This window comes from Prionailurus bengalensis, chromosome A3, assembly GCF_016509475.1.
Source record: "Prionailurus bengalensis isolate Pbe53 chromosome A3, Fcat_Pben_1.1_paternal_pri, whole genome shotgun sequence".
NCBI lineage: Eukaryota > Metazoa > Chordata > Mammalia > Carnivora > Felidae > Prionailurus > Prionailurus bengalensis.
This window is the reverse complement of record NC_057354.1, coordinates 132336583-132359313: the sequence shown is the minus strand read 5'-3', so window position 1 is coordinate 132359313 and position 22731 is coordinate 132336583. Positions and strand designations below refer to the sequence as shown.

The following is a 22731-nucleotide window of genomic DNA, read 5'->3' as shown; positions in this document are numbered from 1 at the left end:
TCGGTATCAGAGGTAATACGGCATAATACCTGCAGTTTACATCTTCCAAACCATTCTGCTAGCTGTTCCTAAGCTCACTTTTGTCACTAAAAGTAGGCCAAAAGTTGCTAAATTCAAGCCACAGATAAAAACATCTGGTAAAACCCAAATGTTCTTTTAAGCCTTATTTAAAACACTTTTCCAAGTGAATAATGCAAAGGTTTAAAAATTTTGTCATGACTCTTCCTAGTAGTTATATTCTAGGATTTCTGAAATTTAACATCACTTAAGAACACCAGACTCTGTTTTCACAGTTCAATATCATACCTACTCTAAAAGAATAAACCTTAGCTGAGAAAAATTGACACCTGGAATACAATAAGCCAAAAAATGAATATATGCAAATATTCACCCAATGAAACTAATTATCCTCAGTGAATTAAAAAATAAATATGCTAATTTTTATTCAGTGATTTGATACTTTAGAGAACCTAACATGTGCCAAATAATGTGCTACCATTTTTGGGAAAAACAGGCTAACATCAGGAGACTGACTGTTTGCACATACCTTTCTGAAGACAGTTACAGACATATGCAACTTAGCCTATTTTACAGAGAGTTCATCTGTGTGTAAAAAAAAAAAGCTTAAGTTCGGCACAGTTTACAGAACACTAATACATAGAATTAGCTTCCCACTGAATTTAATCTTCACATCTCCTTGAGAAAGACAGATATAGTCTTATAAATTATCATAGTCAAGAAGATAATTAATAAAACATGTAATTAATTAATACCAGTCTTAGCTCTTCTGACCCCAATCCAGTGTTCTTGCCAATATACCGCTGTTTCTTTTTCTAAAGAAAACACTTGAAAATTATCAAGGCACTTCCCTTCATTTTTTTCCACCTTTACTACCCTAAATAAACAAACAAAAAAATCTTAAGGAAAACAATTAATTTGTTTTTTCATATATTAATACAGGTTAAACTGGATCCATTTTATGAACTTCTTTTAATGGAATTTTGCTTACAAAAACTCATCTGCAATAAGCATGCTACTTTTCAGATCCTTACACTTTCATTTCACATATTTGTTATAACTTGAACCAGACTGGACGATTCTGTTTATAAGAGGAAAAAAAAGCAGCACAGTAAAATATTATGCCAGCAACTTACATTCTCCACATAATCTTAAAAGATTAACTTACCTATGATAAAAGTTATAAAAATCCCCTCATACCAACTTTCCTCCAAAAATTGAGTAATTAACTTGTTAAAAACGTATTCAGTGTCTTACTTATGGCCTCCCTCTGTAGGAAATATCATATGCCAATTTTTACTAGAGTTTCCTTTTATTCGTTCTAAATTTAGTTTTATTTGTATCATCCCTTGTTCTATTCTGGAAATGTCTTCAATATGGAAAGCCTGTTTTCAGTAATGCCCTCAAAATTTTTAATTTTACAGCTTCTCCTTTTTAACAAAAATATATGCTTTTACAGAAAAAAAAATTTGCATAAATTGTCTTCCAGAACTACCAGCAAAATCCTTTGAGTGAGCTTTCTCATTCTTTTATAATGTAAACATCTTGCTTTTATGACTAAATTCTTGTTTAGCCAGAATATAAAAACATTAACAAAACACAGTCCTATTTTAATTTTAACTGTTGTAATCATGAAATATATATTCCATAGCTATAACTGAATTAATGCCTCAGAATGCTTCAGCATGGACATGATATCACAAATCATGAAGTCTAAAATTAAACTGCATTTTGCTAACTTTTTAGAAATGTGGGAACATCGTGTGCAACACTGAGGTATTACGGATTAGGATTCTAATGACCAGATTGCAAAATGTTTCTAAATTAGAAAAAATACTTCCAATGAAATGTTAATAAGTCAGTCACATGTAGGAAACATTTGTTTTTAAGATTTTAAAGTAATCTCTACACCCAACATGGGGCTGGAACCAACAACCCCGAAATCAAAAGCCCCCCCACTCCACTGAGTAAGCCAGCCAGGTGCCCCACATATAACAAACTTTTAAAGATAACTGAAGTATATTAGTCAGTGAAAGAAGGACCACCCAGTTGCAGATTTGTTTCACATTTTAGTTATCTTATTCACTAATAATTTGGAAAGGATGGACAGATTTTAAAGTATAAACTGCCACAAATCTTTAGAGCTTTAAAGATACTATATGTCACTCTATAGTCTCATCAATATTAATTAATATTGCCTTGACCACCAGAGTGTACAATCTTATTAACTACAAGATAGAATCTATAAAAAGTGAGCTGCTAAAGATTTCAAATACTAAAAGAAAAAAACAAAAATCACAACTGCCATTCCTCTAATAGCTATAACTATAACAAAAATCAGTAAATGCAAATTTTCAAATTTCTAAAATACCTACATACTCCTTAACCACAAAATTAAAATAGACACACAAGAGGAAGTCTGATATAGAATGCTGAAGAGAATGAAAAATATGGACAACTTATCCACTATGTATGAATTGTCTGGTTTTCTCTAATTTTCAATGATGTGAAGAGACAGAACTGCAAAGAATGTGCAGTCAAAAAATCTAAACAGGAACATGTTAACACGAATGTTACATAATGTAACCAATAGCCTGAAGGCTGCTCTGAAAATGAAATTTCAAAATAGTTTAATATAAAGACTTTGAATATTTTATAGCATTTTATTTTTTGCTTGCTTTTAAAGGGACCATAAAATAATTTTTGTATGCTTTTACTAATTTTTAAACACAGGCACATTCACAGATACACATACCATGCTGTTTTAGGTGCTATGCTCTGAAGGACCATACATTTCTAGTGAAATTTTCCTTCTGAATAAAATCACTGTCAGTGATTAAACAGGCTGCCACTATTTTCCCTGTTGCCATTTATTAAATGTGAAACATCAAAATTATGTATTTTCCAGGCCAATCAATAAGTCTCTGTAGACTACATTTCTCATGAAAGGGTATGATGCAGTAACATTCCTACATTGTAATTTTATACAATGTATGTTTTACCACAATAAAAATTGTTTTTCATTTCTATTTGGTCTATCTTGTCTGATTCTCCCTTCAGAAAAGCTCAGCAAAGCAATTAAATTTCCTTCTAAAATAAGAAAAAGAAAAACCTTGGTCTGACTCCTACGGAGCCCTAAAAGAAGACAGAAAATGTGATGACCCTTGATATTTCAGAAAATGTGGCATCCCTCCATTCACCAGCCTTTTCCACGTATACAATTCTGTGAGCCAAAGAGATCTGGATTATTTGGTTTTAGTTTTGTCAAGTCAGTAAAAGCAGCAACACCTACAAGTTTCTCAAACTTTGATCTGCAGATTACCCTGCACTGAATCACCTGAGATGCTTTTTAATTGCAAATCCCTGCCCCCACCACAGGCCAATCTAAATCAGAGGATCCGACACCATTTCTACCAAGTACTCAGGGTGTGATTCTGACGTCCATCAGATAATTCTGACTTTCTAGCTTTATCCAAAAAATAAAGGAAGAAAAAGAAATAAGTATTCTCCTTTTCTCAGACACATTTTGGACCCAAGTGCCCTCTGTGCCAATCTTTAAATTTCAATATTGCACCTCTCAGCTCAGTGGTTCCCGCTCTTCTCTGCACTTGAGAATCACCTGTGGAACTTTTAAAACTCCTGGTATCTCCAGGTCACATTACATACCTATTACATTAGAATGTCTGGGGGGGTGGAAGCCAGACATCAGTAATTTTTTTTAAGTTTATTTATTCATTTTAGGGGGGAGAGACAGGGGCGCCCGGGGCACTCAGTCGGTTAAGCGTCCAACTTCGGCTCAGGTCACGATCTCGTGGTCCGTGAGTTCAAGCCCCGCGTCGGGCTCTGTGCTGACGGCTCAGAGCCTGGAGCCTGTTTCAGATTCTGTGTCTCCCTCTCTCTGACTCTCCCCTGTTCATGCTCTGTCTCTCCTGTCTCAAAAATAATTTAAAAAACGTTAAAAAAAAAAATGTAGGGGGGAGAGACTAGGAGGAGCAGAGAGAGAGGGAGAGAGAGAACCCCAAGGAAGCACTGGACTGTCAGCACAGAGCTCGACATGGGGCTTAAACTCACAAACCACGAGACCATGACCTGAACCAAAATCAAGAGTCAGGCGCTCAACAGACTGAGCCATCCAGGCACCCCAGGCATCAATATTTCTAAAGATCTCTAGTTGAGTGCTATGTATAACAAGATTTTTAAACCACTGCCTTAGCTATTGGATTTATCAGATATAAATTAGAAAATGACCTATAAGGGCCAAGACATAAACTGTATTGGTATTAAGTTTTTAAATTTCCAGATACATCTATTTCCTTTTTATTTTAATCCAGTATGAAAATTTTTGTCAATGCATTAAATTAAAGGCTCTTTAAAACTGCTTTTGAAAAAATGTAAGACACACTGTTTCACGTTGATGCAATTAAGATCATGCTATGCATCTAAAGTTCAGAGAAGTTTATCATTATTTCATCTGCACATTAATTTTGGTTGATTTTATTTTGAGAAATATCATCATTGAGAAGCCAGCCAAGACAAAGAGTCAAAGTTCATGTCTTAGTTACTTAAAAGCGACTCCAAATGTTCTGTTAACTCCAGACAAATTTTGCTAAATTTAAAATAGCTACAATATGGTTAGATTTTGCATGAACTCTTTCCCTAATTTCTGACTTGATATCTAATTTCTCTGAAAGAAAATAAGAAGTTTGATATATTGGGGTGCCTGGGTGGCTCAGTCAGTTGGGCATCCAACTTCGGCTCAGGTCATGATCTCGCAGTTTGTGAGTTTGAGCCCCGCGTTGGGCTCTGTGCTGACAGCTTGGAGCCTGGAGCCTGCTTCAGATTCTGTGTCTCCCTCTCTCTCTGCCCCTTCCCCCTTCATGCTCTGTCTCTCAAAAATGAATAAACATTTAAAAAAATTTTAAAAAAAGAAGTAGGACATATTTTCCTCTCATCTTCACTAATTCCAATATATGCTGATTGTATGATCGATTAGTGGCCCTTAAAAAAAAATCTAATGATTCATACAAAAAAAATTTTTTAATCTGACTCTTTCAACACAGGCAAACTGGCCAATCACAACACATCATTTTTAACCATTCAACTTCAACTTGAACATCATCCACTATGCAATACAATAAAATATGGCCATATAATGTATATAAAAGTTCCAAATACTACAAACTATAACTCTGTAAGTTATCCCAAAACAGTAAAATTTTTCAAAATCATACTGATGTTTACACATTTGATACCTGAAATATTTTTGCAAGGGTTTCAATATGTACACATTTCACTACATCTTGCAGGCCTCAGAGCTCTGGCAGTGCACTTTCCTTTTAGAAAAATAATTATCACTACAATCAAAATTTTAAAAATTCATGCTTAATAAATTAAAGCATCTTAAATACTAAAAGAATTCTTTCCTAAATTTTCCTTTCTGCTCAAAAAAGTCCCATTTGGAATTATCTTTAGTAAAAACTCAAAAAATACAATCTAAACTAACAACTTCTATTTCAATAAGCATACTTCTAGTACAACCTCTAAAGGAATCATACAGGGCAAACTGTAGGGTCATATCCTGACACAGAATGCACAAATATGGCAGCTCCTTTTACATCTGAAAAGAACTCTCTTGGTTCAATTCCAAAACTCTGTTCATTATTTAATCCCACAAGTCAATAGCCAATGCCACCTATGAACAAAAAAGAAGTAACATTTGTATCTGTATGTTAAATCAGAGGGGTACTGAAAGTATAAGCCAATAGTGAAGTGGAACACATAGTGTTTAAAACACTTTCTGGGGAGCCTGGGTGGCTAAGTCGGTTGAGCGTCTGACTCCGGCTCAGGTCATGATCTCATAGTCAGTGAGTTCAAGTCCCGCATCAGGCTTGGTGCTGACAGCTCAGAGCCTGGACCTGCTTCGGATTCTGTGTCTCCTTCTCTCTCTGCCCCTCCCCCACTTGTGTTGTGTCTCTGTCTCTCAAAAATAAATAAATGTAAAAAATAAAATAAATTAAAAAAAATTAAAACACTATCATAGGAATCAACTTACAAAATTAAAAGTACGAATTGTTTTTTACTTGTTAATGTTTATTTGTTTTTGAGAGACAGAGCATGAGCAGGGGAGGGGGCAGAAGAGAGAGGGAGGCACAGAACACAAAGCGGGCTCCATGCTCTGAGTTGTCAGCACAGAGCCCAAAGCGGAGGTCAATCTCACAAACTGTCAGATCATGACCTGAGCCAAAGTCAGGTGCTCAACCAAGTGAGCCACCCAGGATCCCCAAGAATTTTTTGTTTTTATGTAAAACAGAAAAGTTTATAAAGATGAATGTTGGGTCAATATGAGAGAAACCAGTTTATAAGCTTACTCAAGATGCTCAAAATAATCCAAAAAAAAAAAAAAAACAAAACGAAAAAGAAAATATCAGCACAAAACAGAATGAAGAAGCAATCAAAGGCCATACATTTAAGTCAGAAGTACTTCAACTTGATCTGTAGCTTAGAAATAACTCAGCTAGTAGAGACTTCACTACCATTATCAGGGCCTATACAGCTCAGCAAGACTCATTCATTACTTGGAAGCAAAAGGTACCACAACAAGGTTTAAAAAAAAAAAAAATGCTGAGTATTAATTGGGCCTTTCAGGTGGAAACACTAGCCAGCAGGATAATTCCACCTATAAAGGGCTCTGATCTATATCTATTTGTTTCTATTTATAAACACTGAAATTGGTCTGGGGGATGCGAAATGAAACTCCTTTTACTAGACCATACTCATGATACCTTGGTAAAAAATTAAAAAACAAAATTAACAAGCACATGAAGTAGTGCTCAGCATCATTTATCATTAGTAAATAAAATGCACTATCATAGTTACTGGTTATCACAAAGATAGGCAATGCCAGGCATTCTCTGAACATGTGGAGAAACTAGAACCCTCATAAATTGTCGGTAGGAATGGAAAACTGTACAGCCACTTTGTACAGTTGCTTAAGAGTTTAAGCATTAAGAGGGGCGTCTGGGTGGCTCAGTCAGTTAAGCATCCAACTCTTGATTTGGGCTCGTGGCATGATGTGGCAGCTCAGGAGTTTGAGCCCTGCATCGGGCTCTGCATTGACAGTGCAGAGCCTGCTAGGGATTCTCTCTCTCCCTCTTTCTCTGCCCCTGTCCTGCTTGTTCAAGCTCCCTCTCTCTCTCAAAATAAATAAATAAACTTAAAAAAAAAAAAGTCAAGCATAAAAGAAGAAAAAAGGAAAAAGTTAAGCATAAACTATATATATATAGTGTGTATATATATATATATATAAGCATACTATATGACCTAGCAATCCAACTCATTAAAATCTAGCCAAGAGAAATAAAAACACGTGTCTACACATATGGTGAATTCATAAACAAAATATGGTATATCTATACAATGGAATATTAGTCAGCAATTAAAAAGAACAAATTACTGGGGCACCTGGGTGGCTTCCTCTCTCTGCCCCTCCCTCAAAATAAATAAACTTAAAAAAAAAAAGACCAAAATACTAATACATGCTACAACACAGAAGAACTTCAAAAATGTTATGCTAAGTGGAAGAAGTCAGAATAAATGACTGCATATTGTATGACTCCACTTGTATGGACTTTCCAAAAAAGAAAAACTTACAGACACAGAAAACAAATCAGTGGCTGCCTTCCCTGGGAGTAAGGACGGACTGTAAACATGCTCAAGGAAATTTTGGGGGGTTAATGAAAATGGATTGTGATGTTTGCACAACACTATAAATTTACTGAAAATCAGTAGTACGTTGTATACTTACAAATGAGTGAATTTTAAACTATGTAAATTATACCTCAATAAAAAGAACTAACAAATCTAGTAAACATGATACCTATGTTCAACACCTGCTGACCACTCTCAACTGCCAGACTTATATTTCACAGCTTATTCTAAGGGCAAAGAAGAGATTGAAATACGTTTATCAACTGCACTACATCTACAGCTTGTAGTTATCATTCAACCAACAATAATCAAGGACTTACTACAAGCAAGATACTGTGTATTGCTCTCCTTTGCTAAATGACGGCCACCTTTAGACATAGAAGAAAAACCATACTCTACACTTTTTTTCTACAGCTGTTTTAAATACAGTGCAAAGGGAACAATAAAAATCAAGCATTTGGGTTTACTGAAGGATGGATTATTACAAACAATAAACTTTTTTTTTAATGTTTACTTATTTTTGAGAGAGACAGAGACAAAGCACGAGCAGGGGAGGGTCAGAGAGAGAGGGAGACACAGAATCCGAAGCAGACTCCAGGCTCTGAGCTGTCAGCACAGAGCCCGACACAGGGCCTGAACTCACGAACTGTGAGAACCTGACCTGAGCCCGAAGTCAGTTGCTCAATTGACTGAGCCACCCAGGCACCCCCCACTGTGAACACACTCACCATCATTTCATCTGCCCTTACTCATGAAGCACTGCTTCAACGCAGGCATCACCTAGGTAGGTAAGAAGGAACTGGATATATTTTACCAGAAGAAAAGTTAGGGGTTAGGGGAAACAGAAGAAACATAATAAATGATAAAGGCTAGGCAGCCCACACGAAGTGTCTTTAACTTCACCTAATACACTGAGTAAAATCAGCTAAATCCTTTCCAAAACAAATTGTTTCACCACGATCCAGAAAATGTCCAATCATTATTCACTTTTCCTGCTTGACCTCCAATTCTACCATTTAAATTTATCCTCTTTGCATATACAGATGTTTACTTATCCTCTTTCCTATAAATTGTAAGAAATAAGTGATAGGAACACATAACAATGTTTATTTAGGGAATACTTTAATATTTCTTTAAGCAGGGATATATTTCTACAGGTTATCACTCCTGTTACTTAAAAGAAAACTGTTAGTTCATTCAACAAATATTTACAGGGCACAACAACAGGAAGACAAAAAAGACACATGTCCTAAAAGAGCTTATATTCTGTTCACTAAGTAAACTCAAAAACCAGGAAATATATAAGAAAACACTTAGTTGGTGCCTGGGTTGCTCAATCGGTTAAGCCTCGGACTTCAGCTCAGGTGATGATCTCACAGTTGGTGAGTTCAGGCCCCACATCGGGCTCCCTGCTATCAGCACAGAGCCTAATTTGGATCCTCTGCGTGCCCCTCCACACCCGCCTCTCCCTGGCTTGCACTTTCTATCTCTCAAAAATAAACATTAAAGGGGTGCCTGGGTGGCGCAGTCGGTTAAGCGTCCGACTTCAGCCAGGTCACGATCTCGCGGTCCGGGAGTTCGAGCCCCGCGTCGGGCTCTGGGCTGATGGCTCAGAGCCTGGAGCCTGTTTCCGATACTGTGTCTCCCTCTCTCTCTGTCCCTCCCCCGTTCATGCTCTGTCTCTCTCTGTCCCAAAAATAAATAAACGTTGAAAAAAAAAATTTTAAAAAAAATAAATAAATAAATAAATAAACATTAAAAAAAAAAGACAACACTTGGTATATTAAGCATTCCTTATTATAATCATACAGGTAATTAAGATAATGCCAACCCTGTTCTCCTGTTTCCATCTAAGGTACTGCTGGAGGAGGCTCTGCTATTCATCTGCATGGCATTTAAAACCACCCCTAACAACAAAGTGTTAAAAATTCACTCCAAACCTATCATCTCTTGAAAATAAAGAAAGTTTCTATCAGTTGCTTTATAACTAAAAAAGCCTAAACTCTCAAAGAATAAAGGAAATCAGATATTGAATAAGTCATCAATTAACTATAACAAAAAATTATAAAGCACCTCAGATATCTGAACAAACAACTCCTACCTTACCAAAATGAAGCAACAAACCATAAAATCATTCTTGGAATTAGAGAAACATTCCCCCAAAATATTACCAAAGATGAACCAAAAATGAATCTCAGTATTTCCTTTTTGCCTCTCTCTCTCTCTCTCTCTCTCTCTCTCTCTCTCTCACACACACACACACACACACACACACACACACACACACACACACAAAGGAAGAGTGAGCAAGGGGGCAGGGGAGAGAGAGAAAACACAATAAATGCTAACTATTATGATCCAAATGCTTTCCAAAAAGATGAACAAGGGTCATCTGGGACAGCCAGTTGCAGAATTTACACATATATCTCCATGATTCAATCATATTTTTAAAGAAAAAAAGTAGATGAAAGGGAAGAGTAACTACAATCAAGGATAAAGAGGAGACAGTTTTAGTAGAGTCCCAAATGCCACCATGATTTCACAATTTAAATATTAAGCTCCAAATAATAGGCTAACTTGTCAATGGAAAATGTTATTTTGTGGGTTTTTTCTCAAAAGCCGTAAGCTGCCCTAAGTCATCCACATTCTCTTCACCAGTAACCTTTATCACTAACAGCTTATAGAGATATTTTTTGAAAGTTAGCACAGAACAGGATTTTTAAGTATAGTTCTGCAGTAGTATTCCATAAAAAAACTCAAGACACCCAAACGAAAACCAAATCTATAATCATTACCCTCTCTCTTCTCCCAAGCACCACTCTCCAACTAGACAGTGATAAGACAAGAATACAAAGATATAGGGGCACCTGAGTGGCTCAGTGGGTTAAGCATCTCTCTTGATTTAGGCTCAGGTCATGATCTCGAGGTTGTGATATTGAGCCCCGCGTCCAGCTCTGTGCTGAAGGAGGAACCTACTAGCGATTCTCTCCTCTCTCTGCCCTCCCCTGCTCATGCTCTCTCCGTCTCTCTCAAAATAAATAAACTTTTAAAAGTAAAAGGAATACATACAGAGATATAAACAAAGGCTTCTAATTATTATTTGGGGAGCTCTAATACTTAGACAAACCTCCTGATAAAATCTTTGTACCCCTATTTCACAGTTTCCAACAGAACTCCAAACGTAATAAACATAAAATCATTAGAGTACTAAAAGAAAATTGAGGTATATGATACCATAATCTTGATGATGGAGGATGTCCTAAACATAACATTTAAGTCAGAAATCAGTCTTTAGTGAGAAGATTGATAAATTTGACTATACAAAAGCTTCTATTATTAAGTGTAAAAAAAAACGGCAAAGCACATGTACAATGTAATTCTACTTTTTTTATACTTTAATTTTTCAGACAGATTATACCAAAATGTTAATTTAACTCTACGTGGGGAGACTATATATGTTATTTGAATTTATACCTTTATTTCCTAAGCTTTTTACAATAAGAACATGATTTTTATAATTAAAAAAAATTACATCTTTCTTCCCTTCAAAAAAATAAAATCTAGGTTTTTCAGCCATGGCTGTCTGCCCATTTCCTTCAGGTAAAAAGATTAAAACTAAAAAATAAATAAACTGAGCATGGGTTAAATAACAGAACCCACAAATGAATAGAGCATGAGTTAAATGACATAACTGTATCTAACAATTTAATGTAGTTACTAAGCAGTAGAGAGACAAATAAAAAAATCCACCTATCAGCATATTCATTTTCGACAAAGGCACCAAACCCATCCAATGAGAAAAGTATTTATTAAAAATTGGTGAATTTGGTGGTGACTATAGTTAACAATACTGTATTGTATACTTGAAAGTTGCTACTAAAAAAATCTTAAATATCCTCACACTAACAAAAATAGCAGCAACCACATGGTAAATATGTGAGGTGAAGGATGTGTTAAGTAACCTCACTGTGGTGAACATTTGGTAAAATATACATGTGTCAACCGTACACCTTAAACTTATACAATGTTATATGTTATGTATCAATAAAGCTGGAAAAAAATGGTACAAGATAATCTAAACAACTGGATATGGGAAATATGGGGGGGAGGGGTGAACCTTGACCCCTAACTCACACCATACACTAAAACTGGCTTCACATGTATCCTAGACCTAAACATAAAAGTTAAAATTATAAAACTTTCAGAAGAAAGCAAAAGAGAATATCTTTGTAACAGGGGGAGAGCAAGCCTCTTAGGCAGGAAAGGCAATAATCATAAAAAATTGACTGAAACAAAACTAACAAACAAAAAAAACATGCCATAGACTAGGGGAAAAATTGGCAAAACATATTTGAGAAAGAACTGTATATAGGACACATAAGAACTTGTGTAACTCAATAATAAAAATAAAGGGGAAAACCCCAAATTTTTTTAATGTTTATTTCATTTATTTTGAGAGTGTGGGGGAGAAGGGCAGAGAGAAAGAAAGGGAGAAAGACAGAATCACAAGCAGGCTCCAGCTGTCAGCGCAGAGCCCAACATCGGGCTCAATCCCACAAACCGTGAGATGGTGACCTGAGCCAAAATCAAAAGTCAACGTTTACCCAACTAAGCCACCCAGGCTCCCTAAGAACCCAAATTTTTTAAATGAGCAAAAATTTGAACAAATATTTCACAAAGGAAGGTACACAAATGGCCAGTAAGTGCCTGAAAAAGTATTATCATTAGTTATCAGAGAAATGCAAATTAAAATCACACCGAGATACCACTACCCACCCACAAAGTGGCTAAAATTTAAAAATCTCAGTGTTGGGGCACCTGGGTGTCTCAGCTGGTTAAGTGCCTGACTTTGGCCCAGGTCATGATCTCACAATTCGTGGGTTCAATCCCCACTTTGGGCTCTGTGCTCACAGCTTAGAGCCTGGAGCCTGCTTCAGATTCTGTGTCTCTCTCCCCCTCTGCCCTTCCCCTGCTCATGCTCTGTCTCAAGAATAAACAAACATTTAAAAAATAAAGTAAAATAAAATAAAATAAATAAAATAAAATGAAATGAAATAAAATAAAATAAAATAAAATTCAGTGTTGAGGAGGAACTGGAATGCTCATTCACTGTTGTGGGAATGTAAAATTATATGACCACTTTGGAAAGGGATCTGGAAGCTTTTTTTTTTTTTTCTTAAGATTTTATTTTTAAATAATCTCTACAGCAGCCAGCCAGGCGCCCCAGTCTGGCAGTTCTTAAAAATTACATATACACCTACCTCTAGCAGCTCTTAAAAATTAAACACACACCTATCTATCCCATGACCTAGCAAATCCAATACTAGGTATTTACCCAAAAGAAATGAAAACATGTCCTCATAAAGACTTAATATAAGATTGTTCTTAGCAAGCTTTATTAACAGTCAAAGTACATTGAGATACCTGGGGAGCTTAGTCAGGTAAGTATCTGACTCTTGACTTCAGCTCAGATCATGATCTCACGGTTTGAGAGTTTGAGCCCCCACGTCAGACTCCCATACTGGTGGCACGGAGCCTGCTTGGGATTCTCTCTCTCCCTCTCTGCACCTCCACTACTTGTGCTCTCTTTCAAAATAAATAAACTTAAAAAAAAAAAAAAAGCCTAAGTATATTATATATACTAGCCAAAAACTGAAAACAGCCCAAATATCTATTAACAGGAAATGGCTAAAAGACTATGGTTTATACATATAATGGAATACTGCTCTCAGTCCTAAGAAAGGAATAAACTGTTGATATACACAATAACATGGCTAAATCTCAACAACTACGCTGAGCTAAATAAAATAAGCCAGATACAAAAGAGTACACGCTACATAGGATTCCATTTATATGACGTTCTACAAGAGGCTAAAGTAATCTTTAGTAGGAAAAAAAATCAGAAGAGTGATAGAATCTAAGGGAATGGGATGTGGAATTAGCTGAAAAGCCATATAAGGAAGATTTTTGGGTTAGTAATAATGTTCTGTATCTTGATAAGGATTTGTATTACACAGGTGTGTACATTTATCAAAAGTCATCAATAGTACGCTTAAGATCTGTGCATTTCATTGTATGTAAATTTAATCTTTAAAAAGCTTAAATAAATATTGAGCTCTACTCAACGGAATGCACGCTAGGGGCCCCTGGCTGGCTCAGCGGGGAGAGCGTGCGTACACCTTAATCTTGAGGTCGTTAGTACAAGCCTCACGTTGTGGGGGAGACTGTACTTTAAAAAAAATTTTAACTTATTCAGGGGCACCTGCGTGACTGAGTCAGTTAAGCGTCTGACTCTAGGTCTCAGCTCAGGTCTTAATCTCAGGGTGGTGAGTTCAAGCCCCATGCTGGGTTCCATGCTGGGCACAAAGCCAACTGGAAGGATGGAAGGAAGGAAGGAAGGAAGGAAGGAAGGAAGGAAGGAAGGAAGGAAGGAAGGAAGGAAGGAAGGAAGGAAAAGAAAAAGAAAGAAAGAGAAAGAAATGCATGCTGAGGTATTTAAAAGACAAGCATACTGATAGCTACAACTTAAATGAATCAAAAACAAAAAAACGTACTGATGGATGGATAAAGGATAAACGTACTGATAGATGTAATAAAGCAAATACAGCTAAATATTAATTAGTTGGAAAGTATACAGATGTTCACTATCAATTCTTTCAACTTTACTATACTTTGAAATTTTCCATAATAAAATGTTGGGGAGAAATTTTAACTCTGCCCATTACTTTGTTATGTTGCAAATAGCGTATCTGAAAACCCAACAAAGTCCACTCCTAAATATATACCCTAGCCTACAGATAGCCTAGTCCTTCACATGGACTCCAGTGATGTTCACAGCAACAACGTCCATAACAGTAGAAAAGAAAAGAATAACAATCTAAATATCCATCAAATAGAGCGGAGCACTGAAGACTGGTTTCTGTAGCACTGAAATGAATAAACCACATTGTGGGTGCATCTTAGAAATAAAACTTTTGACTGGAAAAAGCAAGTCACAAAAGAACACACTACATACGTTTTAACTTTTTTTAAATGTTAAAGAAATAAGTAAAGCTAAACAGTACTGTTTAGGGGAATATACAAATGTAATTTACAAAATAAAGCAAAGAAAGAATACAAAAATGCCAAGGTATTACCTTTCGTCAGAAAGACTGACGAAGCAGCAGCAACACCCAAACACAGTAACTTCAAAATGCTAGTGTTCTGTTCATCCAATTGGGCAGTGACTTCATGGATGTTTGTATTTTATGCTTCATAATTCATATTTGCGCTCTATATTCTCTTAATGTTTAGAATATTTCAGAATTCAAAATGGGAAAAGAGAACTATGAGCTCATGACTCAACCAAAACAACTTAGGTTTCAAGATAATTACTCACAATTTCTTTACAACTACAGTATTTAAAACATATAGAAGTCTACATTACCCTTATATTAGGGCAAGATGTTTCCAAATTCAGAATATTTTAGATTTCAGAATGGTAATAGAGTACATATACCATATACACTACATTCCTGAAAACCCTCTTTTGAGTCTACAGTAGTACCCTGAAATCAAACACATTAGTGTTTCCCCAAGGAAAGCTATTCCTACTTACACCAAGAGGGACAAACTGATTATAAATATTCTCAGATCAGATCCGGTCAGATGTTATCATCACGTAAGTTTTACCAAAAACTTGGTTTTGAGAGTTCTTTACATATAGCAAAGTGTGGGTGAGGGACTGTGAATCTGTACTTTCAAAGACACTCAACTTCACCTAAACAGCAAATGCCATAAATTACTTTTTGAAACCTCTCCAGCCAATTCATTTTCTTTAATAATCATAAAAATGCAAGTTTTTTTTTAATTTTTTTAAGTTTATTTATTTTTGAGAGCGAGCGAGTGAGAGAGAGAGAAAGCACACAGGCATGGGAGGGGCAAAGAGAGAGAAAGACAGAATCTAAAGCAGGCTCAGGCCTCTGAGCTGTCAGCGCAGAGCCTGATGACATCATGACCTGAGCCGAAGCCGGATGCTTAACCAACTGAGCCACCCAGGCGCCCCAAAAGAGCAAGTTTTAAAGTAAAGTAATCCCATTGATGCTAAAGATGCCCAATTTTTATTTCACAAAGAAGAACGTGTATAAAACAATTTTTCAATTTTTATTTCACTTCACTTTTATATCTTTATGGTAGTTGCACTTATTACACAGTGGGGAAAAAATACACATAAAATTTTACTATAATTAGGTCGATAACCAGTACTAAGCTGAAATCTAAGCACTGCGGTAAATATCTTCATATAGTTTACCAGTATAATGAAATCAATCAAGTAAAGCATTTTGTATTCTAAGTCACTCAAGTTCATAAATAAAATTTTAATCGCCTTTCCCCGTCAGCACCAGTCTTCCGTAAGTTTACTCAAGCCTGAATCCTACAGGTTATTATAACCATCTACTCTTTTAAAAAATAAAACACATCAAAACCCAAAAGCAGAGCTTGGGAAAGGCATCTTTCCAACTGCACCTGGCTGGCTCAGTTGGTAGATCTTGAGGTTATGGGTTTGAGCCCCACACTGGGTATAAAGATTACAAACTAAACTAAACTCTCTCCAGCACAACGCTAAAGTACAATTCTTTTTAGCAGATTATTTGGGAAAACAGTATGAGAAGCTGAGTCCTAACAACAAAACATGGGTGTTTACCAAAAAGTTTCAAACACTACAAAAGCATACCACCGAAATCCCTCCCCTCCAAAAAAAGTATTACAGAAACAAACCTCTCTCAAAACTCTATTTTTAAATAATACCAAGCAGCCCACAACCTGCAAACACAAAAGGGATATACTCTCTTCAGATTAATTTAAGGACCCATGTAGTAAAGCAAGGAGCCTCTGTAGAGAAAACTTAGCCTTTTAACACTGACGTGCACTTAGAATCCAGCTTTATCTATGCTTGATGATTGCTAGCACTTCTCTGATGGCAAATTCAGATTATAATGCTGCTTACTGAAAATTATATAGCAAGGAATAGTTGCCAATAAAATCATTTTCCTTTTCAAAGGAAATTTAAAGCAATTAACTATGCTAAAGGCAAGCACAAGTGAGCTAAATTTAACGAGCACAACTAGGCACCAAGCACTGAGTTAAGCGCTTTGCGTGTACTCTCACGTAACATTTTTTCCTACAGATTTTACCCTCGAAGAATAATTATACAGTAACTTCTGGTGTATTGCATCTCCATACTTTTGTCATCTTAGTACGCGACTTTAAATGGTGCTCTCTGAACTCCTGAAGGAAGTAACTAAGACCCACGCTGTGTTCTTAAGTTTTTTCCTCTGTTAAAGAAAAAAATACTCGTTTTCTATAATAAAACCAAAAGAAATGCCGTATTCGGTGAAACAACAATCAACGGTGACACGCAGGCTGCAACCCAACCATTCTATCATGAGTATTTCAAGAAGTATGTTTTTATAACGCTCTTGTAAAGATTAATTCATTGAGTTTCTGTCTAGAAGGATAAAAAAATTCCTGGAAATGAATAGAGTAGTGGTGACGGCTGTACGACAACGTGAGTGTAATTAATGCCACAGAACCGTACACTTAAAAATGGTTAAAATGGTAAATTTTGTGTTACACACACACCCACACAGAAAGACGAACTCATTCTATCTTGCACAATGAAACACACGTAACTTAAAACTAACTACAACACAGTTGAGATTTTTTTTCAGCTCATCAATTCGCGACAGAAGCCCTGCAACCTGGCTCCAAAGAAGAGTAAGGGCCAGTTTTGGGCCTGGTTAGGTTCACTCCAACTCAGAACCACAACACTCAATCAACTGGAACAGCAACAGCAAAACGTGTCCGGCCAGCAGCATCCAACGTCAGCTCTCGCACCAACAACACGTCGTCACCTTACTGAAAGCGTCAAGTGTCCCGGCGGGACTGAGCACGCCACCAATGAATGGGCCCAACTGTTTACTAAACATGCGTGACGTTTCACTTTCAAAACCAGCCTTCGTCTTAGTGGTTTAGAAAACACCGTAAGAAATGGAACGCACGAACACGTCACGGGCAGAAAACAGCTTGGGCTCGGGCTCGGGCTCAAAATAACCTGGAGAGCGAACATCGGTCAAGACCCAAGAAATGACAGTGACGTGCAAAACCTTTCTGTCTGGGGCTGAATACGAACCTGACGAATCCTGGAGGTTCGCGGCGCTATTTTTAACTGAACTTTCTGGCCTTGGGTCAAAGTTTTGCTAGCAAAATACCGCAGCGAAAATGCTGGGAGCGAAGCCCAGAGTCCCTGCTCTGGCGCAGGAAGAGCTATGCCCTTCACGCAACCCCTCCTGCCCCCCGCCGAAGCCGCCCGAAGCCGCCCGAAGCCCGACCAGGGGGGCCGCCGTGCCGGGAAAACACACCCACGGCAGCACACAAAACGCGGCGGAGGCAAGCGCCCAACGCTCGAGCCAGGACGCGGCGCATCGCCGCGTTCTGCCCCCCGCACAGCAAGAGACGCGCTCTTCGGGCAGTTCCTGCACTTTGGCCAAAGTGAGCACTGAGTCACCCTGCAAAGGGCTCCAGAAACCTCAAAAGATGACCAGTGACTTCGGAAGAAAAGTCAGTTCACCACTGGAAAGGGAGGAGGCACAGTTCTCAGCACACACAGTCGCCCGGTTTCCCGACGCGGGGACTAGAACGGAACGTGGGTTCTGGGCGGGAAGACCCACCGCAGCCGAGCGTCACCCACACAAATTCTGGTCCTCCAGGGCCGATCTAACATCCGGAGCGTCTTTCTCACTTTCTCCGCCTCCCCAGGGTAAAAATCCACACCTCCTTTTCCCACAAAGAGCACACGAACCAAAGCGTCTGAGATACAATCGTCTAACCTAACAAAACAAAAATAAGAAATAAGCAATCCCCCCTCCCCCCACGGTGCATTTCCAGTTGGTAAAAAAAAAAAAAACAAAACAAAACAAAACTTCTTCCTTAATCGAGGGCCAGCTAGCGGACTTCACGTGCTTATTCACTTGTATTTCACGGGCTGTCTTGGGAGACAGACGCAATGAAAAGGACAGATTGATTCTACTCGGCAATGCAGACTGGAGTCTTCGGCTCGGGCTCAACAACCTCGCACAACTAAATCTGCAGAAGTTACAATGCACTAATCGCAACCCTGGAGGTTCAAGGACACCTGAAGCCACACGAAAACTTTAGCGACGCGTTTCAAGGTGGCAGACTGCAGGGAGAACGAGGACAGCTCTTTGTCATCCACCCCAGGTGGGGACTCCCCACAGCGAGAGCATCAGGTTTCGCCTCCCCGGCTCCGACCCCGCGTCCCCACGCAGCACGCCGCTCTTTCAAACTGGCTAGTCCGCTGAATGAAAGAGCAAACCCTGCACCCCCACCTCCCCAAACCGAGAGGGCAGGCGGGAAGGAGAAGAGGGGTGTTCCCTCCCAGGGCTCCAGGAAAGGGGGCGGCCGCGGGGGACACCGGCGCCGGGAGGTGGAAGGGAGGGAATCAAACGTGGGTCCCTCCTGCTGGAACTTAGTCGCAGGAGTGTCTGGCCTCCGACCCGGGGCCCGGCTGCCGGAAGCTGGGCGGGGTGGGGCGAGACCTCCCTCCCACGGATGGGTGGGCACAGAGGGGGGATCGGAGGCAAGCGCTCGTAGAGCGGGGAGGGCGCCGGGGGCCCCGGCCACCTACCAGCAAGCTCTCCACGTTGATGGGCGAGCGAGGGTCTCGGATCAGCGCCTCCAGCTTCCTCTGGCGGCTCGCGCCCGCCCCGTCCCCCGACACGGCCTCGGGGGCGCCGGGCATTTTCCCAGTCGCCGGGGGCCGGCTCATGCCGCCGCCGCCCGGCCCCGCACTCCCCGCTCCCCCGCGCTCCGGCCCGGGCGCCTCGGGGCCTAGCGCCGCCCCCGAACCGCCGGCCCCGGGCGGGGCTCCGCCAGGGCCCACCGCCCGCCTCTAGCCCCGGCTCCGGGTCTCCGCGCCGGTCCCGGGCCTGGGGCCGTCCGAGGGGCCGCCCGGCCCGGCCGGGAGCGGCGAGGAGCAGACGGCGTCCCCGCCCCTCAGTCAGATTCGCGCCGCCCGGTCCGCTCGTCCGCCGCGGGCTCCCTCAGGACTCCGAGGGCGGGAGCAGGGAAGCGGCGCGGCCACCGCCGGGCCCGGACCGCCCCGCCCTCTGGGGCTCCGGGAGGCTTGAAGCCCGGGCTCAGACAACTACGGCCGCCGCCAGCCCGCCCCCATGCTCGCCGCGGCCGCCTCGGTCCCACAAGCCCGCTCCCCTCGCACACTCCCGCGCGGCGCCCGTCTCCGGCCGCGCGCAGCCGCTACCCACAAGCCCCTCGGGCCGCGGCCGCCGGCGCGCGCCCCCGCTCGCCCCGCCCCGCCGCGCGCGCACGCGCACGCGCGCCGCCGCCCCCGCCCGCCCGCCGGCCTCCGCCTGCCGTCGCCCCTTCGCCTCCATTTTTTTCGCTTCCTCTAGTCCGCGCCGCGTCGCGTTTCTGCTTTTGGAGCCTCCTTCCTTCCCCGCTTCCTCCTCCCCCTCTTTGAGTTCTCCGAGGGTAAACTGCCGGGCGCGCGGTCACCGCCTCACTTGACCCGCCGAGCCGCAGCTGGGGGAGGGGAGAGCGCGCCCGGCGCGGGGGTCTTCCGGCGGCCCAGCTCCCGCCTGCCCCTGCCCCCGAGGGCGACCCCGCGGATTCGGGGGTCGGCCTGCCGCCCCCACCCCACCCCACCCCCACCGTCCGGTTCCGCCCGGGGGGTCGTGGAGGCTGGAGTTGGGGGGGGGGGGTTGGGCCGGCCCGCCCCCGCTGACTCAGCGCGCAGCTATGCGGGCCTTGCATCACCCGCGCCAAAATAATAGCGACCGCCAGTCGCTGCCCTCGCCTGCAGAGCCGTGCGCTGGCGAGGGGCCTGCCTGGGCCGCGGAGGTTTCAGTGGAAAGGCAGGGGGAGGGTGCGACGGGAGTAGGGAACCGGAATGCTAGTCCTGGGATGGAGGGCCTGGAAGGGTTTTTTCCGCCCCCAGGGCAGAAGTGCTGGAATCCGAAAAGGCTTTGTGCACGTCCCCGGCAGTCTCCCAGCCTGGCCTTAAACACGAATCAGGAAGAGAACAAGAGGGCGATAGAAAACTGCTTCCATCCGCAGGCCTTCTCCAGGTCCTTGCCTTTGGGGGACGGAAGATGGGTGGTTATAGGGGCCGCTCCCCCGCATTCTTGCCCTCTCGCGGCCCGTGCCATTGGTCAGATCCACCCAGGGCGCAATCTGAAAAATATGTGCCAAGAGCTATAAAATTGTTCATTGAGCCCCTTTGACCCAGTAAACCCATTTAAGGAAATAACGTTTCTAAGGAAATGATCCAAAGGGGAGGGGAGGGGAGAACTTGCATAAAGATGTTTATAGCAGGGCTATTCAGAATGTGCATAATGACTAAAACCTAGAATGGGCCCAATTGTCCAACAGTTGGGGAAGAATCCAAGCTCTGTCGCGTTAACAGAAAGAATCCTGGCAGGTATGTTGGATTTATGTCAAGCGCATGAAATTTTGGCAAGTACGTGAAAAGGTGTGTTGGAAATAAGGTTGAGTGAACAACAGATACAAAATCGTTTGCACACACTACTTACAACTGCAGAACAAGAGAAAGACAGTCTTTGAGTGAATAAGAGGTTTTTTTTTTTTTTTTCTGTAAGGATGCTTAGGAGAACATTAAAATCTCAAAAATTGGAAAACTGGAGTAAGATAGATGGGCCACTCCAAAAAAGCTAGAATCTGTTATCCATTAAGTAGTAAGAATCTTAAGAACCTTTCTCGCTGGCACGTGAGAGATAAGCTCACACATGGAGCGTCTGAGTCCTGAAGCGCGAACCTTGTAAAAGTAGCAATTTAATCAGTAAATTTTCCAGCAGCAACATCGTTTTGCTTTGTGTCAAAGCCACTTGGACTTAAGCAGGAAGAGGCCCTGGAGGATCCCGTACAGCCCTTTCCTCTCAGATAATAACACTGACTTCTGGTCAAAAGGTAAGTCCTTTAAATCTGTATGTTGAGTGACTCATTCCTGCCGCCACAACCACACCAAGAAAACAAGAGTGAGCCAGACACTCTTGCTTATGCATTGGAGCAAAATAAGAGGTGATCCGTGATTATGGATCTTTTTCCCTGAAGACAATAAAATACGCAAAGCGAAAGCACCGTGTGGTTCGCAGTTTCCAAATTAATTTTTCAATGACTGGCTGTATACTTTTATGACGCTCCGCGGGCTAACAGGAAGTCATGGTCCCAAACGCTCTACATGAAAACCTTATTTGAGAAGAAAAGGTACTGATCAACAAGATACAGTTAATGGGCACCTTCTACAATAGGCTAGAAAAAGCCCTACCGGAGAAGATTTTTGTCCAAGACCCCCACCATTGTTCACGTGCAAGAAAAGAAGACTGTTGATATGAGTTAAACCTTTTTTTTTTTTTTCTTGGCCAGTAGAACAATTCTTTTTTACCAAAGTAATGCACACATGCGTTCTTCTAAAAGTGAAAAGAAACCAGATATATATGAAACATGCCTCAAGCAGCACGATCAACAATAGCCAAAGTATGGAAAGAGCCCAAATGTCCATTGATGGATGAAAGGATAAAGAAGATGTGGGCTATATATACACAATGGAGTATTACTCGGCCATCAAAAAGAGGGAAATCTTGCCATTTGCAACTACGTGGGTGGACCTGGAGGGTATTATGCTAAGTGAAATTAGTCAGTCAGAGAAAGACAAAAATCCTATGACTTCACTCGTATGAGGACTTTAAGAGACAAAACAGATGCACCTAAGGGAAGGGAAACAAAAAGAATATAAAAACAGGGAGGGGGACAAAACAGAAGAGACTCATAAATATGGAGGACAAACTGAGGGTTGCTGGAGGGGGTGTGGGAGGGGGGATGGGCTAAATGGATCAGGGGCCTTAAGGAATCTACTGCTGAAGTCATTGTTGCACTATATGCCAATTTGGATGTGAATTTAAGAAAATAAAA

General features: G+C 40.9%; 1 protein-coding gene across 6 annotated transcripts in view; it reads right to left on the bottom strand.

Moving 5' to 3' along the window:
• ROCK2 (Rho associated coiled-coil containing protein kinase 2) overlaps window positions 1-20043 on the bottom strand; it is a 141605-nt gene extending 121562 nt beyond the window's left edge. For all 6 annotated transcript variants that reach the window (XM_043604519.1, XM_043604517.1, XM_043604520.1 and 3 more), the window contains exon 1: window positions 19412-20043. In XM_043604519.1, coding sequence (XP_043460454.1) covers window positions 19412-19552 — 141 coding nt within the window. In that variant the 5' untranslated portion in view covers window positions 19553-20043. The remainder of the gene's footprint in view (window positions 1-19411) is intronic.
• Between the last annotated feature and the right edge of the window lie 2688 nt (window positions 20044-22731).